Source organism: Trichosurus vulpecula, chromosome 9, assembly GCF_011100635.1.
Source record: "Trichosurus vulpecula isolate mTriVul1 chromosome 9, mTriVul1.pri, whole genome shotgun sequence".
In the NCBI taxonomy this organism is placed as follows: domain Eukaryota; kingdom Metazoa; phylum Chordata; class Mammalia; order Diprotodontia; family Phalangeridae; genus Trichosurus; species Trichosurus vulpecula.
In genome coordinates this window covers 10,654,865-10,670,660 of record NC_050581.1, presented here as the reverse complement: position 1 = coordinate 10,670,660, position 15,796 = coordinate 10,654,865, and the positions used below count along the sequence as shown (strand labels likewise).

At 40.5% G+C, this 15,796-nt stretch overlaps 1 protein-coding gene across 1 annotated transcript in view; it reads left to right on the top strand.

Annotated features, from left to right (window-relative positions):
* GALNT12 (polypeptide N-acetylgalactosaminyltransferase 12) overlaps positions 1-15,796 on the top strand; it is a 57,132-nt gene that overhangs the window by 22,497 nt on the left and 18,839 nt on the right. Inside the window, exons 3-5 of the mRNA XM_036739091.1 lie at positions 1,431-1,620; positions 11,202-11,387; positions 14,629-14,746. Coding sequence (XP_036594986.1) covers positions 1,431-1,620; positions 11,202-11,387; positions 14,629-14,746 — 494 coding nt within the window. The remainder of the gene's footprint in view (positions 1-1,430; positions 1,621-11,201; positions 11,388-14,628; positions 14,747-15,796) is intronic.

The following is a 15,796-nucleotide window of genomic DNA, read 5'->3' as shown; positions in this document are numbered from 1 at the left end:
CCATTAGGTGTTAATGTAATCCATGTGGATGTGAACCTCCCAGGGTCCTAAGGGGAGGGGCCAACTCAAGAACCAATCACCAGAGCCTGAGCTCTGGTGATTCAGATGATGTTTAATGTCTGAAGCCCTATAAGAAGGGAGGAGAGAGCCATTGCTGCGGTGCTCTGGAGATGGTGTTGATGAGGAGACTCTGGACAGCTGTAGTTAAGGAGCCCTCCAGCTTGTAAACCCAGATGTTGAGACTCTGTTGAACTCTGGTAACTATGTGTTGGGATTGAATCAGACAAAGTCTGTTGATGTTTGAAATTTGTTTGCATTTTGTTTTGAAGTTCAGGGTGCTGTTTTTTTTTTCCCCTGAACTAACTTAATGATGTTTGAATTAAAAGTAAGCTTGTCAACCCCTTCACCTTGCTTTCCTTAATTAAGCAGATCGAAAGAACCTGTGCTATTGGCAGCTTTCTGAGTGCTGGCTGTGGGTGAATCTTATACCCCCACAGAAGCTGCCAGCCAGGTTGTTGACACATCTGGCATCCTAATTTTTAGTGGAGGAAATTGAGACTAAATTGGTGCTTAAGATTGTAAAGAAAATTACTGTATGTTTATTTTGAGTATTATTGATAAATTGCTTTTTTCTTATACCTGCATGAGATGCCATTAACTTTAAATTGGTATAGAGGGCAGTACATCACAGGTCAACCAGATGGCCATCAAAGAATCTGATTTTGTTGGGCGAGAAATAACTATCTTTCACCAATTCAGACTGCAATTGATTTGTAACTTAGTAGATAAATCTCTGAGTGGCTTGAGTCTCAGAGAGGTTAAGAGATTGCTTATGGTCACACAGGTAAATTTGAACCTGGTGTTCCTGAATCCAAGTCCAACACCCATCTTAATCATTCCACATTGGAGGAAAGTAGACAATTCAAATCACAGAAAACACCTGATGAGAATAGTATATGTGGTTTGCTATATTCAAAGGACAAGAAATAGCTGGGTCTGGAGGGGACAGTGTGATACAGTGGAAAGGAACACAGATTTGAAGTCCAAGGATCTAGATTCAAATTCTAGCTTGGCCAATTTTAGCCCATGTGACCTTGTGTAAGTCACCAAACTCTTTGGATCTGAGAATGCTCATCTATAAAATGAAGGCCAAACTGAATGATCTCCAAGGTCTCTTTCAGCCCTAAATCTGTAATCCTCTGAGCTTTTGTTTTCCTAAGGCATTTTATTTTAACAGGGTATATGGAAATATTATACCTACCGAGGTTATTTTTCAGTTTATTTCTCAAATTTCTGTTGGAAGGAAGTGATAAATAATAATTAAGAAAAATAAAACTATTTAGAAAACTTTTCCATCTTTCTAAAATGTGAAGCCATTTACATTAGAGTTAAGTAATTTGCTCAACTCCTTGTCATTGTTGTTCTTATAGAACATTTAAAGGAGCCTTTGGAAAACCATTTGTCTGGCCTGCGTAAAGTGCGTTTAATCCGAGCAAATAAAAGGGAAGGGCTAGTTCGAGCTCGACTTCTGGGAGCTTCTATAGCAACTGGGGAAATTCTGACCTTCCTTGACTGTCACTGTGAATGTCATGATGGCTGGTTGGAGCCACTGCTGGAAAGGTAGGAGAATCTATTTTAGGCAAATGATTTGAAATGGAGTAAAGGAAGAATAATTTTTAAGAAATCATTATCTGTTTCTTTCCTTAATATTGCTCATTCGAGGTGTTCATATTGTCAGTTTCACTCACCATTACCAACAAGGACTTAATTGATTTTTAAATCCACATTTGAGAGTAGTTTGAGAACCTTGGAATTCCTTGCTATCAGGTGATTTGTTGCCTTTTTTACATTTACAAATTCTACCACAGGCCTGGTTCAGGCCCTCAGTCTTCTTTTGTCAAGACTATTACAATAATACGAACTGATGCTGAGTGAGGGGAGCAGAACCAGGAGATCATTATACATCATTATGGACACACGGTATCTGTAAGGACTAACTTTGATAGACTTGGCCTCTCTCATCAATGCAAGGTTCAAAGACAACTCCAAAAGACTCACTATGGTAAAAGCTCTGTATATCCAGAGAAAGAATTATGGAATCTGAATGCAGATTGAGGCACACTATTTGCTCTCTTTTTTTTCCTTCTTTTTTGGTTTCATTTCTTCTTTCTCATGATTCATTCCATTCCATTGGTTATAATTCTTCTTTACAACAGGACTATTGTGTAAATAAGTTCAATGTGAAGGTATATCTTGGTGGGAGGGGAGAGGAGAGGGAGGGAGAGAAAATTCGGAACCCCAAAACTTGTGGAACTGAGTGTTGTAAAACAAAAAATAAAAAAAATTATAATTAAAAAAGATTATTACAATAGCCTTCTACTTGGTTAGTCGTCGTATTCTCCTTCTCCTTCTCTTCCTCGTCCTTTTCCTTCTCCTTCTTCTCATTCTCCTCCTCCTCTTCTCCTCCTTCTCCTCTTTCATCTTTTCCTTCCTCTCTCTCTCCCTCCCCCACAGCCCTCTCCTCTTATCACTCCAATCCATCTTCTACTTAGCTGTCAAATTGTTTCTTTTTAAATTATTATTATTTATTTAATATTTATAGTTTTCAGCATTGATTTCCACAAGATTTTGAATTACAAATTTTCTCCCCATTTCTAACCTCCCCCCACACTCCAAGATGGCATACATATATTCTGATTGCCCTGTTCCCCAGTCAGCCCTCCCTTCTGTCACGACACTCCCAACATCCCCTTTTCCCTTACTTTATTGTAGGGCAAAAGGGATTTCTATTCCCCATTGCCTGTATATCTTATTTCCCAGTTGCATGCAAAAACATTTTTTTTGAACATCTGATTTTAAAACTTTGAGTTCCAAATTCTCTCCTCTCTTCCCTCCCCACCCACCCTCCCTAAGAAGGCAAGCACTTCCACATATGTTACACATGTATCATTATGTAAAACCCTTCCACAATACTCATGTTGTGAAAGACTAACTACATTTTGCTTCCTCCTATCCAGTCCCCCTTTATTCAATTTTCTCCCTTGACCCTGTCCCTTTGGAAAGTGTTTGCTTTTGATTACTTCCTCCCCCCTCTAGCCTCCCTTCTATGGTCCCCCCCTTTTTTATTTCCTTCCTCCTCCTTTCCTGTGGGGTAAGATACCCAATTGAGTGTGTATGTTATTCCCTCCTCAGGTCAAATCTGATGAGGGCAAGATTCACTCATTCCCCCTCACCTGCCCCCTCTTCCCTTCCTACAGAACTGCTTTTTCTTGCACTTTTATGTGAGATAATTTACCCCATTCTCTCTCTCCCTTTCTCCCTCTCTCAATATAGTCCTCTCTCATCCCTTAGTTTGATTTTTTTAAGATTTCATCCCTTCATATTCAACTCACCCTGTGCCCTCTGTCTATGTATATATGTATATTCCCTTCAGCTACCCTAATGCTGAGGTCTCATGAATTACGTACATCATCTTTCCATGTAAGAATGTAAACAAAACAGTTCAACTTTAGTAAGTCCCTTATGATTTCTCTTTTTTGTTTACCTTTTCATGCTTCTCTTGATTCTTGTGTTTGAAAGTCAGATTTTCTATTCAGCTCTGGTCTTTTCACTGAGAAAGCTTGAAAGTCCTCTATTTTGTTGAAAATCCATATTTTGCCTTGGAGCATGATACTCAGTTTTGCTGGGTAGGTGACCTCCGGAATATCATATTCCAAGCCCTTCAATCCTTTAATGTAGAAGCTGCTAGATCTTGTGTTATCCTGATTGTATTTCCACAATACTCAAATTGTTTCTTTCTGGCTGCTTGCAGTATTTCCTTCTTGATCTGGGAGCTCTGGAATTTGGCAACAATATTCCCAGGAGTTTTCTTTTTGGGATCTTTTTCAGGAGGTGATCTGTGGATTCTTTCAATTTCTATCTTACCCTCTGGCTCTAGAATATCAGGGCAGTTCTTCTTGATAATTTCTTGAAAGATGATATCTAGGCTCTTTTTTTGAACTTGGCTTTAAGGTAGTCCAATACTTTTTAAATGATCTCTCCTGGATCTATTTTCCAGGTCAGTGGTTTTTCCAGTGAGATATTTCACATTGTCTTCCATTTTTTCATTCCTTTGGTTCTGTTTTACAATATCTTGATTTCTCATCAAGTCACTAGCTTCCACTTGCTCCAATCTAACTTTTAAGGTAGTATTTTCCTGAGTGGTCTTTTGGACCTCCTTTTCCATTTGGGTAATTCTTCCTTTCAAGGCATTCTTCTCCTCATTGGCTTTTTGGAGCTCTTTTGCTGTTTGAGTTAGTCTATTTTTTGAGGTGTTATTTTCTTCAGTATTTTTGGGTCTCCTTTAGCAAGTCATTGACTTATTTTTCATGATTTTCTTGCATCACTCTCATTTCTCTTCCCTGTTTTTCCTCTACTTCTCTTAGTTGCATTTCCAACTCCTTTTTGAGCTCTTCCTTGGCCTGAGACCAGTTAATGTTTTTCTTGGAGGCTTTTGATGTAGGCTCTTTGACTTTGTTGACTTCTTCTGGCTGTATGTTTCGGTCTTCTTTGTCACCAAAGAAAGATTCCATAGTCTGAGTCTGAAACTGAGAGCATTTTTGCTGCCTGTTCATGTTCCCGGCCAACTACTTGACCCTTGAGTTTTTTTGTTGGGGTATGACTGCTTGTAGAGTAGAGAGTACTTTGTCCCAAGCTTGAGGGGCTGCACTGCTATTTTCAGAGCTACTTCTCCACAGCAAGCTCGGCCACACCAGCACTCCTCCTCCCCCAAGAACTGCTAACCTGGACCACGACTCGGATCTAAGCAGGCTCTGCACTCCTGCTCTGATCTGCCACTTAATTCCTCCCACCAGGTGGGCCTGGGGCGAGAAGCAACTGCAGCTGTACCTCTGGAAGCACCCTCACAGCTGCACCACCTCCGCTGCCCCCAGGGCATTGGCCTACCACGAACTCCCTTCACTCTGTCCCTGCAATTTTTCCCACTAACCTTCTCTGTTATCTTTGGCGTTCGTTAATTGAGAAGTCTGGTGACTGCCACAGGTCACTCTTTGTACGGAAGTCTCTATCTCCTGACTTGGTGCCTTTTCCCTGGCTAGCCCTTGTACCTGACATGTTCCCCCTCATCTCCTGTGCCTGCTGGATTCCTTGGCTTCCCTCAGGTCTCTGATTAAATTCTACCTTCAGAAGGAGAATATTCAAAACTTCTCCAGCTACCCCTTTCTCTGAGATCCCCTCCCATGTATTCTGTTTATTCCTAGTTATTTACATGTTGTCCTCCCTATTAGAATATGCACTCCTTGAGAGCAGGACTCTTTTTGCCTTTATTTTATCCCCAGGGCTTAAAACGCTATCTGGCACATACTAAGCTCTTAAAAATACTTTTGATTGATTAGTTGCCTAGATTGCCTTATGTGCATTTTCTGGTGTTCAGTTAACTCATAGGATTACTAGGAGGATCAGATGAGTGGAAAGGACTTTACCACTGAAATACACAAATATGTGTGTAATCTCATTCTTTTGGGTATTCCATGCCTACTCATTATGTTGGACTTTGGTATGTTATGACAGAGGGCTCTCCCAGAGTACTGAAGGCCCTCCTTGTTTTCTTCTGCAAGGTTAATGGTGTCCACTTCTCCCCTGCACATGCCATATGGCAGTCCCTTTGTTCTTCTACCAAATAGCAGGTGCTTCCCAGATGCTTGTTGAGTTACTGATCGATTGTCTCCCTCTTCTTACCCTGTCCCAGGTTTCCTTGATGACATCTTTTACTGCTATTCATCTTGGAAGTGGTACATTAGTTATACGTTCTGTTTACTCACACCATCCATTGTTTTCTGGGTGGTATTTATGTTTAATTCTTGGGAAATCATTGAATTCCATTTCTCACTGCAATGCAGCAACACTGGTAGGATGTTCGTGTCAGACCGTGGGGCCTTTGTGTCCTTGGGAAGCTTGGAGTTCTTAAAGGAGCTTTGCAGTTTCTGGGGAAATTTAGCCTGTTCTTAAAAAACTATATAAATGCGAACTTACATCAGAAGAAACAAAATAGAATTTATTTATGTTCTGTTAAAAAAAAGATCTACTTTTCCCATAGGAGAAAACATTAAAATAAGTAGTAGCATCTTGGAATGAGAGAGGTGTGTCAAATTCTCTTTCTGGTTTCCTTTACATAAAAAATCTTTAACTGTGAGAAATGCCAGTGCTAGAGAAAGAAGGCTTGCAGTTCTGTGCCCCTGGAAGGGGGTACAAGGAAAGACTATGGTGGTCTGTATTTCTGGTTGTTACTCGTGGTTTTTTTTTTCTCACATTACTCTCATTTCTCTTCCCAATTTTTCCTCTATTTCTTTTACTTAATTTTCAAAGTCCTTTTTGAGCTCTTCTGTGTCCTGAGACCAGTTCATACTTTTCTTGGAGGCTTTGGATGTAGGAGCTTTGACTTTGTTGTCTACTTCTGAGTGTGTGTTTTGAGCTTCCTTGTCACCATAGTAACTTTCTATAGTCAGAGGTTTTTTCTGTTGTTTGCTCATTTCACCGGCCTATTGCTTGGCTTTTAACACTTTGTTAAAGTAGAACTTTGCTTCTAGGGTGGAGAGTGCACTGTTCCAAGCTTCAGGGGTTTTGTGCAACTGTTTTCAGAGATACTTCTAGGGACTTGTAAGTTTTCAGTTCTTCCAAGGTGGTATGATCTAAGGAGAGGTGTTCACTACTCTCCTTGCCTGTGCACTGGTCTGTGAGTGACCATAAGCACCCTTTTCTGCCCTGGAACTGTGAGGAAGGTCCCCTCTCCATTGTGGCCACAAGGTCTGCTATGCTAGTCCTCCTCCTTACCCTGGGACTGCTCCCCAGGACTGTGACCCAGAACCAAGAATGGGCAAAGCAACAGAGTTCTGCCTCAATGCTAGCAAAAAGACCCCTGTAATCTCCTTCTGACCAGTTGTTTGATCCCCTTAGCATCTGTGGGCTCAGAGCTCTGGAAGCAGCTGCTGCCACTACTGATTCAGTCACTTTCAAGGCCTGCTCCTGGTTTGCTGGGGCTGGGGCTGTACTGGCATGGCCTGTGCTGGACTGCACTCTACTCCCACTCATGTATGACAGACCCTTCCTGCTGACCTCCCAAGTTGGCTTTGGCATCTGTGGGCTGAGGGGTTTGGAAACTGCCATTGCTGTCAGTAATTCAGTTGCCCTGAGGCGACTGGTTTGCTGGGACCCGGTCTCCTGTGCTAGACTCGCTGACCCTGGTGCCCACAGACCTTTTCTGCCAACCTTCCAAGTTGTCTTGGGCTGGAAAGTTTCACTCTGTCTTTTTCTGTGTTCTGCTGCTCTAAAATTTGTTTAGAGTCATTTTAGAGGTATTTGGAGGAGGTTGGGGGAGAGTTCTGGCAAGTCCCTGCCTTTACTTCACCATCTTGGCTCTGCCTCTGCTGGGATTACATTTCTTACCAGCAATAATTCTCAGTGCTTTTTAATGTCATATTAGTCTATGTCCTAGGACAGCCACACTGGCCACATTGACCTCACCTTACTGTGTAATCTTAACCAGGTATTTAATACTGTATCTTGGTCTCCTGCTTCACAAATGGAAGAAAATAGCGGCCTATTATGTAGGGATATGAGTAGCTAGGTGGCACAGTAGATAGAGCACTGGACCTGGAGTCAGGAAGACCTGAGTTCAAATCTAGCCTCAAACACATACTAGCTGTGTGACCCTAAACAAGTCACTTAACCCTGTTTACCTCAGTTTCCTCATTGTAAAATGAGCTAGAGAAGGAAATGGCCATCCATTCCAGTTAACTTTTCCAAGAAAACTCCAAATGGGGTCACGAAGAATTAGACATGACCAGTAGCAACAACAAATGCAGGGATATGATATGAGTAAAATATTCTTTGCCACAGAATGGGGAAATAATAGATGGGGACTGGGGAAGTAATAGATACCAAGGACAGCTCCACTTTGGACAGACAGTGCCACAAGATTGAGAGTAACCTTGACCCTGGTTGGAAGGTTCTCAGAACCAGATCACTCTACTGTTGACTCTAGGATCTAACTCAGTACGGAATATCCAAAGGAAAGCTATTTGCTATTAATCCACCAAATGTGTTAATGGTTTAGAAGCTGAGTATCTAGCAGGTTAAGGATATTCTGTTTCTGAGGGAACTTCATGAATCAGGATTTGGATCTGGACCAGGCCATACTAGATCAAGCTCAGGGGAAGCCTTGAGGCAGACTTTCTCTGTAGAGAACAAGTCAATTTAGAAGGCTCTATGGGAATTTTTGCAGGGGCCCTTGGAGTTCTGTACTGTTATGTATACTTGAAGCCTGTAGTAGAATATTCATCTAACCCTTATGGGGATCTTTGGAACTGAGCTGGTTTCCCTAACATCTGCTTAATGTGGCAATAACTCTAGACCACAGTGGCCTAGATTTGAGCCATTAGGTTTGACCAGAATCATCAGAACTGCTATGGTAGTCATAGTGAACACCTAATTAATGCTTTAAAGTTTGTCATGCACCTTAAATACTTCACATGATTCACACAACTACCCTTCATGGTGGGGGTTATTATTATCCCTATTTTACAGAAGAGGAAAGTGAGGTTAAGAGAGGTAAAGTAACTTGCCCAAGGTCATAGAGCTAGCGATTACTTAGGTAGCATTTAAACCCAAATCTTTCTGAAATTGCATCCAGCACTCTTAGCCGTTATGCTGCACCATGTCACTTATACGTGTCAAGTTTGTCTTATTATATTCTGCTAGTTTTTATTCTTTAGAATCCATTGTTATTTAAAATATAGTGCAAAATAGAAAACCAAGTAGAAAGGACCTTCTGAATACCAGAATCGGTGGGTGACTTAGCCGTGCCCCATTTTCTAGTTTCAGTTTTAATGCTCTAGACCACAAGCAGGATGTGATTATTGCTGTTTGGCTCTTTTATTATTTAACAGCTCGTATCTATATGCATATCTATATTATTTTTCAATTATATCATAAACTCATTGAAGACAAGAGTCATACTTTATATTTCCTTACATTACAGTGTCAGGCACAGTGACGTATATTTGTAAATTGTAAAGTTCTGTAGTTCTGTCCAAAGTGCTTTGATATACATTTGATTTTCTCATCAACCATTTGTGGAAGGTAAAGCAGATATTATTAACCCTATTTAACAGAGGAAAAAGCTGGTCCTTGAATGTCAAGTGAACGAGTTTGGAGATGAGCCTGTACATAAGCGTTAGTAGAGTCATTATCAATTCTTAAACAGGGTAGAGACATAATGAAAGTTATATTTTTGGGCAGCATTATGCAGAAGAAGCAGAGCCCAGGAGACTAGTTAAGAGACTATTACATCAATTTGAGCTTGAAGTGATGAAGCCCTGGATGACAGCCATGAAACATATACATCTATCATCAGCAGAAATAGACCTTGATTAGATTCCGGAGCTAAACAAAAGGGGGTTTGTACCTTTTATTTGTATTAAATCATATATTTACTTATTGTCCATCAACAACAGAAATATAAAACACAATCTGCTTAACAGGTTTTAAACAGGATCCAGGGAAGCCAATGACCTTAATATTCTGATACCCTCCTAGGAATTTCTCAGTTATGGTTCCTTGAAAAATCGTTAATAAGCTTTTATTTTGTTACTGTACCAGATGAGAGTATAGTCAATAAAAATAAACAGGTGGACTAAAAATACTGGAAAGTCAAAGCAAGGCACTATTATACTCACTTTACAAATCTGGCTTCTGACCTGATCGCTCAAATGAAGCTGCTTTCTCCAAAGTTCCCAGTGATTTTTTTAATTGTCAAAACCGAAGACCTCCCCTCAGTCCTCAACCCTCTTGATCTCTCTGTGATCTTTGACACTGTTGATCCCTATCTCCTCCTGGATACTTTCTCCAGTCTGGGGTTTTGTGACACTGCTCTTTGTTGGTTTTGCACTAACCCTCTCTGACAGCTCCTTCTCAGTCTTCCTTGCCAAGTCATCATCCATATCACATCTCCTAATTAGAGGTGTTCATTGTTGTTGTTCAGTTGTTTTCAGTTGTGTCCAATTCTTCATGACCCCATTGGGGATTTTCTTGCGCCATCTAGACCAGATTTTACTCATGCTTTCCTTCTGCCTTATCCTAGCCTGCCAAACTCCTGTTTGTTTTTCAAGGTTTATCTCAAGTTCCACTTTTACGAAACTTCTGTATCTTCCAGCCAAATGTCAGTTTTTCCTCCTCTGAAACCACAAGAACATGGTGTTCTTTTGCCAAGGCACTTATCACACTACGCCCTGTGTTGCATTATTTACATACTTGTCTTATCCCCTCCCCCCTGTTAGATTTTAAGCTTTTTAAGGCAGAGGCTCTGTGTCACTCCTCTTTGTAGCCTTCACAGTACTTTGTATAAAGTAGGGGCTCAAATATTGGTTAAATTGAATTCTGTGCTTCCTTCAGGACCCAACTCAAGACTTACTTTCTCCATGAACTGTTCCCAGACTGCTTAAACTTGGTCCCTATGGTCTTATCACAGTTATATTTTTATAGCCTGAATTCACACTTGGACATAGAGGGACTTGATTTTTCTTGATTGCTTTTGTGTGTGGACTGGCTCCCCAATATAACTACAGGTGGCTTAAAAGCAGGGATATCTTTTACTTCTTTTGTATCTTTCATAGTTTTAACACGTTTGTGGTGCAAACAGCAGGTGTTTCATAAATGCTTGGTGAATGACTAATTGAATAGCTAAAGACCAAGCATAGGCTGTGGTAGCCAGGAAAAGCAATGATAAAAATCACTATTTGGGGTTCTGTTTATAATGTTATTGTCATGGCTAATCATGTATTATTTAATTAAATACTGACTATGAATAAATATGTTTAGCTTTTTATGTTCTACAGCAAGGACCAATGTTCTCATAGGATTTTAGTCTCAAAGGGGACTTTGGTGTTCATGTGGTCTAAACATCTACCCGATGCAGGAATCCTATATCTAATATCCCCAACATTGTCAACAAACTTCAACACTAATACTGACAGCAATGGGGAATTCACTACCTTGGAGGGTGGCCAGTTCCATTTTTGGTCATGGTAGCATGACGAGTCTAACCCAATTATGGATAATTATGGACAGTTGTCTTTCAAAATAGAAGTGCAAACAGAGCTTTAATTTTCAAATTTTCTAAGGGACAAATATCTAACTGCTATTTTCAGGATTCATGAAGAAGAATCTGCCGTTGTATGTCCTGTGATTGATGTCATTGACTGGAATACATTTGAGTATTTGGGAAATTCAGGAGAGCCACAGATTGGAGGCTTTGACTGGAGACTGGTGTTCACTTGGCATGTAGTGCCAGAGAAGGAGCAAAAACGAAGGCGTTCCAAGATTGATGTCATCAGGTCAGGAATCATTTATCTCTGTTATACGTGATTTTTCATGCCTATTATTTTATAAATCAGTTGTAACTCTGAGCTCTTATCATGGACCTGTGTCTTTCTTCTTGACCTGGAGTATCAAACTCCTGGACTTGGATACTTGGATGCCCGGAAACTTCATGAGAAAATCTTCAGTTGGTTGCCATCTTGCTGTCAGCTCTTTCTGCACTTCCATTTCCCATTGACCTCCTCAAGAAAAAATTATTGTTGGTAACTCTTGAGCTACCTGTTGTTTAGCTCACCTTGTTCCCAAACGCGTGTGCGCACGCGCACGTGTGTGTGTGTGTGTGTGTGTGTGTGTGTGTGTGTGTGTGTGTTGAATAGTCAGAGGCTAGTTTCTAAGATGAATAAAACCTAACAAGGTTCCTTCTAATTACGGACTATAATCCTCTAATCCTACAAAACTCCAGTTAAATCACAATTAAGCCTGTTTTAAACCTGTTCTGTTGGGTAAGCTTATGGACGGGTACAGAAGAGAAGTTAATAATGGTCAGGAAAACTATGTGTTCCTTTGGGTTTCCATTAGACTACTCAGATTCCCATTGGATGGCTACCCCATGGGATGGGGCAGCAAGTCTTTGTTCTGGCAAGTTGATAAATTATGTAAACTCCAGTTCATAAGGTGACAAGTTAATAATGGAGTAAGCATTCTGGGAAGTGACCTCCCCTAATTAGTACTTTTGTTGACTCTGTAAGGTTTTGGTTTTTTTTTCCCAGGAAAAGAAAGTGTTCTTCGCACTGGAAAGGTTAGAGTAAGCATCATAAAGTGGGGAGTTAAAGCCTGCAGGGATCCTGGTATTGTGGAAAGAGTGTTAGATTTAGAGTCTAGAGGGACCTAGATTTAAGTCCCTCTTCTGACCCTTGTAAGCAAATCACTTGATTTCTCTTATTTGTGAAATAGGCATAATAATAGCACCTATCTCACAGATGTGAGGTCAGATGAGCTAATATATATATAAACGGACTTGAAAACTTTCAAGTGTTATATAAATGTTAGATGCTCTAATTGTAATAGAAATGGAGCACCTTTAAATTAGTTCAAATCTCCAGGCAAACGCCCTCCCAGAGTACTAATAAAAGACTTGGAAAAGTGAAAATCCGTTTTTTAAGCAGTTACTGTTTGCCGAGCACTGTGCTAAGTGCTGGGAATAGAACTTTGAAAGTATATGTAGTCCCTACCCTCTATGAGCTTATATTCTAATGGGAGGGGCCAACATATAGGGGAGTGATGGCCAAAGAGGGATATTTACATTTGGAAAGTTACAAGGAAGATATAGAAAGCCATAGGAGAATAGATTGGCATACCCTTTATAGTAGCAGTGACAGTTGGTTGGATTGTGGTTCTAGAACTGGAAAGTAGATGGGGATGGGGAGGTCATGCTCAGTGTTCGAGGAAGAGATGGCTGGAGAGTGACTTAAAGCTTAGTTGAAGGTGGACCTAGTTGTAGTAGGTGTAAGACAAGCTAGAAGGACTCTGGGGGTCTTAGGGCAGGAATTCTGGAGATGAAAAGGTTAAGTCCACTGGAGCTTAGTCTTTTAGGCATGGACAAGTAGTGGGTGACTGAAGCAGCTATCAATCAAGGCAAGGCTAGAGGGCAAGAGTTCCAGGCATTTAAGAGCCATGATGGCTTCACCAAGCCCAAACCCTGCCAAGAGAATATTTGGTTCTTTTTGGTAATCTGGTATCAACAAATCTTTAACTAGTTGAAATTATTGATTATTCCTGCCCTTTTCCCACATGATTCCTTATTAAAGATCCCCAGTTACTTCAGCTTTTCCTTTTGATGTGATTTCTAGAACTTTTACTATTCTGGTTGTCCTTTTGGGGACGAAATCTGGTTTCTTAACATCCTTCTAAAATGTGGCTCTCACAACTGAAACCCAGTATTTCAGATAGGGGCTTACTAGTGTAGGCTGTTGTATTTCCACTAGTCTGAACACCACAGTCTATTAATAGAACCCAAGATTACCTTAGCCATATTTTTTAAAAGCAGTTATGTGTCACACTGTTCATTGCTCATTTAGATTAAGATTTTGTTAAATGGTAACTCCCAGGTTTTTTAATGAAACGACAAACTAAATCTCTTTTAGCCTATCCTTGTACAAATTTTTTTTTAAAATTAAGTAGAAGACTAAATTTTTCTCTCTTAAATTTGATGGCCATGACAGTTTTACATCATGCTGGCCCGTTTTGTGATTTTTGATTCTATTATTTGTCCTGTTACCTCTCCCTTCCAGCTTTGGGTCAACTGCAGACTTAATAAAGTTTCCATATTTGATATGCTCAAGTCACTGATAGACACACAAAACAGGACAGGCTCTAGGCACCTCGGGAGAATCTGCCCCTTCCCAGTGACATCAGTGCATTAATCAAACTTTTGGGGTATAATTGCTCATTTATACCTAAAACCCAAATTGGACTCAATAAACACCATTTCCCTTCAAAATCTGACTTGTATATAAGTTGATTGTAGCTGGTAATTGACATTGGTTTCCCATGTATAGTGCCACTGAAGTCCTAGGCTTCTCAAATACTACTGCAAGGCCTCGCTGTGGTTTCTCATTGGCTGTACCAGTGGAGTGCAGATGTTAATAGGTGATATTGATCTGAAAGGGCTTCAGGTACAGGCCCAGTGGCAAACTGTATGTCTGTTAATCTGAAGACTAGCCTAACCAAGATTGGAGGAGCCCATTGCCAGGCTGGCCATAGGGTGATAGATTTTTTTTTTAGCTACAGTGATTCTCAGAGACTCCCTACTGAGTCACAGAAGGGTCGCAGTCTGTGCTAGTACAAGGTGTACTCATGCTAACAATATTATAAGTCCCTGAAGGATTAAGTACCTATGCATAATTTTTTTTCCATTTCAGAGAGATCTAATTTGCCTATTATCCAGGACAGCCTATATTTGGATTAAAATGTGGTCAGGAAAAATCAACCTAGTCATAATAGAGGCTAATGGATAGCTGTAAGAAGAGTCAGAAGCTGTTAAACTTGGCTGCTCTAGAGAGAGGGATAGCCCTTGTATACACGGAGACAAAGAGAAGCTCAAATAAATGGAAATATCTCCCTTTTGCTTCTAATCTAAACCTGAGCTTGAAGGCCTGTTACATTACCAGAATGGAAGACGTATCCATGATTGACCTTTTAAAGTTGTCAATAGCTTTTTTCTGCCTGTATTAGAATCAATATGGACATATTTTCTAGGTCCCCAACCATGGCTGGTGGACTGTTTGCTGTGAATAAGAGATATTTTGAGTATCTCGGATCCTATGATACAGGAATGGAAGTATGGGGAGGAGAAAACCTTGAATTCTCATTTAGGGTAAGTGTTATAATTAATTATTGGAATTAAATTTTAGCTAAATATTCGGCTCGCCTCCATTGGATATAAAGATACGGACTTTGTAAAGAAGTGGGAATGCTCTCTCCATAACAGTAGTCATCTGTATTAATGGATGCACTAAGCACACAACCTTTACTAACTTTATGGTGTAGCATGTGAGAGCTTAACTCAGGTTGCCCCATTCCACCAGGTATAGACATTCGCTCGTTTTACAAAGTGGCAGCTCCATCAGTAATTTAAAATAAAACAGTCAGTTCTATATGGATTATAGAAATGCATCAGCATCTAGGTGGTATAATGGATAGAGTGCTGGGCCTGGAGGCAGAAAGATTCGTCATCCGGAGTTCAAATCTGGCCTCGGACACTTAGTAGCTTTGTGAGGCAAGTCACCTAACTCTGTTTTTCTCAGTCTCATCATTGGTAAAAAGAGCTGGAAAAGGAATCGGCAAACTACTCCAGGATCTTTGCCAAGGAAACTCCAGTTTGAAAGGACTGAACAGCAACAGTAACAGAGATGGAGCAAGGTCACTGTGAATCGAGACCCATTCCACAGTCAGGAAGACCTGAGCGTCGCTTCTAACACTGACTGCATGAACAGAGGCAAATTATTTAGTCTCTTAGTACTCCAGGCAGTTGTCTTCCACTCTGTATGTTTTGTAAAGCAGTTGTTCATCTGCATTATTAAAGGAAGTTTCCTTACTAGGAATCCCCTGCCAGGGGTATGCAAACTACTGCTACCAAATCCTGTTGTGGTTCTATAAAAATCATTCCTATCTCTATAGCTATAGGCCATACAAAAACAACTCTCTACCAGATTTGGCTGGGGGCGGGGTAGGGGGCTATAGTTTGCTAACCCTTGCCTTACAGTAATAAAACCACAGGTATTTGGATCAAAAAAAAATCCTGTTGTTTATGCTTATGCTAATTAGTGACAAGAATCAGTCACTCATCAGGTATTTATTAAATGCCTACTGTGTGCCAGGAGTGTGTGCAATGTTTAGGGAGGACTAGCACCTCTGGTGTGCAGGC